Source organism: Arachis hypogaea, chromosome 13, assembly GCF_003086295.3.
Source record: "Arachis hypogaea cultivar Tifrunner chromosome 13, arahy.Tifrunner.gnm2.J5K5, whole genome shotgun sequence".
Taxonomy (NCBI): domain Eukaryota; kingdom Viridiplantae; phylum Streptophyta; class Magnoliopsida; order Fabales; family Fabaceae; genus Arachis; species Arachis hypogaea.
Window position 1 is genome coordinate 42210259 of NC_092048.1, and position 2506 is coordinate 42212764.

The window sequence follows — 2506 nt, forward strand, 5'->3', positions numbered from 1 at the left end:
TGTAGGGAGTCCAACAGCATCTGCAGTCCTTCTTCAACCTCTGAATTTGATTTTTGCTCAAGTCCCTCAATTTCAGCCAGAAATTACCTGAAATCATAGAAAAACACATAAACTCATAGTAAAGTTCAGAAATGTGAATTTTAATTAAAAACTAATAAAAATATACTAAAAACTAACTAAATCATACTGAAAACTATGTAAAAACAATGCCAAAAAGCGTATAAATTATCCGCTCATCAGCCGTGATAGTAGCTAATGGTTCCGCTTCTATCCATTTGGTGAAGTAGTCCACTCCGGCGATGAGGTACTTAACTTGTCCAGCGGCTTAGGGAAAAGTCCGAGTAGGTCCAACCCCAATTTCGCAAAAGGCCATGGAGAGGTTATGCTAATGAGTTCTTCTGGGGGAGCAATTCGGAAGTTGGCATGCATCTGGCAAGGTGGACATTTTCTGACAAAGTCGGTCACATCTTTTTGTAAGGTAGGCCAAAAGAATCTGGCTCGGATCACTTTTCTAGCTAGGGACCGAGCTCCAAGATGGTTTTCACATATGCCATTATGCACTTCTTCCAAGACCTCTTCAGTTTTGCAGGTCGGAACACATTTCAGCAAGGGTGTGGACACTCCCCTTCTATAAAGGGCATTATGTACTAATGTGCAGTTTTGTATTTCCCTCTGAATTCTTTTAGCCTCCTTTTGCTCCTCATGAAGGATTTTGAATTCAAGATATTCGATAAAGGGAGTCATCCGCCCGAGGTTTAAATTGGAGATAGATAGAACGTCCGACTTGTTATCCGATTTGATAACTGATGGCTCCTTGGGAGTTTTTTGTATCAGGCTTCTGTTATTTTCTCCTGATTTGATGCTTGCCAATTTAGAAAGGGCATCTGCCCTACTATTAAATTCTCGAGTTATATGTCAGACCTCTGTCTCGAGAAATTGTTGAAGTTGCTCAAGTGTTTTCTCTAAGTATCTCTTCATATTAGGATCTTTTGTCTGATATTCTCCATTGATTTGAGAAGTCACTATTTGAGAGTCACTAAAGACTACCACTTTGGTCACTCTGACTTCTTTGGCGAGTTTTAAGGCTGCAATCATGGCTTCATACTTAGCTTGGTTATTGGAAGCGGGGAATTCAAATTTCAGGGAAAGCTCTATTTGAGTCCCTTCTTCATTGACCAGGATGATGCCAACACCACTTCCGACCTTATCGGAATATACATCTACATAGAGATTCCAGGTCGTAGAGGTTTCAGCCTTGTCACCTGTGTATTCTGCTACAAAGTCGGTAAGGCATTGAGCCTTGATGGCCATCTGAGTTTCATATATTAAGTCGAACTCGGACAGTTCTATGGCCCATTGTACCATCCGACCTGCTATATCTGCTTTCTAGAGGATTTGCTTCATGGGTTGGTTTGTCCAAACTCTTATGGTGTGCACCTGGAAGTAAGGTCGAAGCCTCCTAGATGCTAGGATTAAAGCGTATGCACTATTTTTTGATACCTTAACTCTAGTCCTTGTAAGACTTTACTAGTGAAATAGATGGAATGTTGTCCGACCTCGTCTTCTCGTATTATAGTTGAAGCTACTGCCTTATCCGCTACGGCTAAGTACAATACAAGCTCTTCTCTTGCTTTTGGCCGAGTAAGGATGGGTGGTTAATTTAAAAAATTCTTGAACTCTTGAAAAGCTTCTTCACATTCAGGAGTCCATTCAAATTGGCATCCTTTTTTGAGCAGCGAAAAAAGGGGGTAAGGATCTTAGGGCTGATCCTGCCAAAAATCTAGATAAGGCTGCAAGTTGGCCATTCAGCTGTTGAACTTCTTTCAAACAGGTCGGCTCATATCCAAGATCGCTCTACACTTGTCAGGGTTAGCTTCAATTCCCCTTTGTGTGAGCATGAATCCCAAAAAATTTTCTACTTCTAATGCGAAGGTACATTTTGTGGGATTCAATCTTATCCCATGCTTCCTTATGGTGCCGAAGACTTGCGAGAGATCGGACAGGAGAGTTGCTTCATCCTTGGTTTCACCAACATGTCATCCACATATACCTCGATTAAGCTTCCAAGGTAGGGTGCAAACATCTTGTTCATCAATCTCTGATATATGGCACCTACATTTTTTAATCCAAATGGCATGACCACATAACAATAATTCGCTCTTGGCATGATGAATGATGTTTTCTCCTGGTCCGACATGAACATCGGGATTTGATTGTATCCCGAGTATGCATCCATAAGAGATAAGTATTGGTATCCTGAGGAGAAATCTACTAAAGCATCAATATTGGAAAGAGGATATGGATATTTTGGACATGCTTTATTGAGGTCGGTGTTGTCAACACACATCCTCTACTTCCCATTTTGCTTTTTAACTAACACCACATTTGCCAACCATGATGGGTATTTGACTTCTCTGATGAACTCGGCTTCTAGCAGCACTTGTACATGTTCTTCGACCACTTGAGCTCGTTCAAGCCCGAGTTTGCGCCTTCTTTGTTGAATAGT

The 2506-nt window shown here is 41.2% G+C and overlaps 1 protein-coding gene across 1 annotated transcript; it reads right to left on the reverse strand.

Annotated features, from left to right (window-relative positions):
* Nucleotides 1-267: 267 nt before the first annotated feature.
* Nucleotides 268-744, reverse strand: LOC112733822 (uncharacterized). Its single transcript, XM_025782911.1, has one exon. The coding sequence runs from the start codon at nucleotides 742-744 to the stop codon at nucleotides 268-270; it is 477 nt and encodes a 158-aa protein (XP_025638696.1).
* Between the last annotated feature and the right edge of the window lie 1762 nt (nucleotides 745-2506).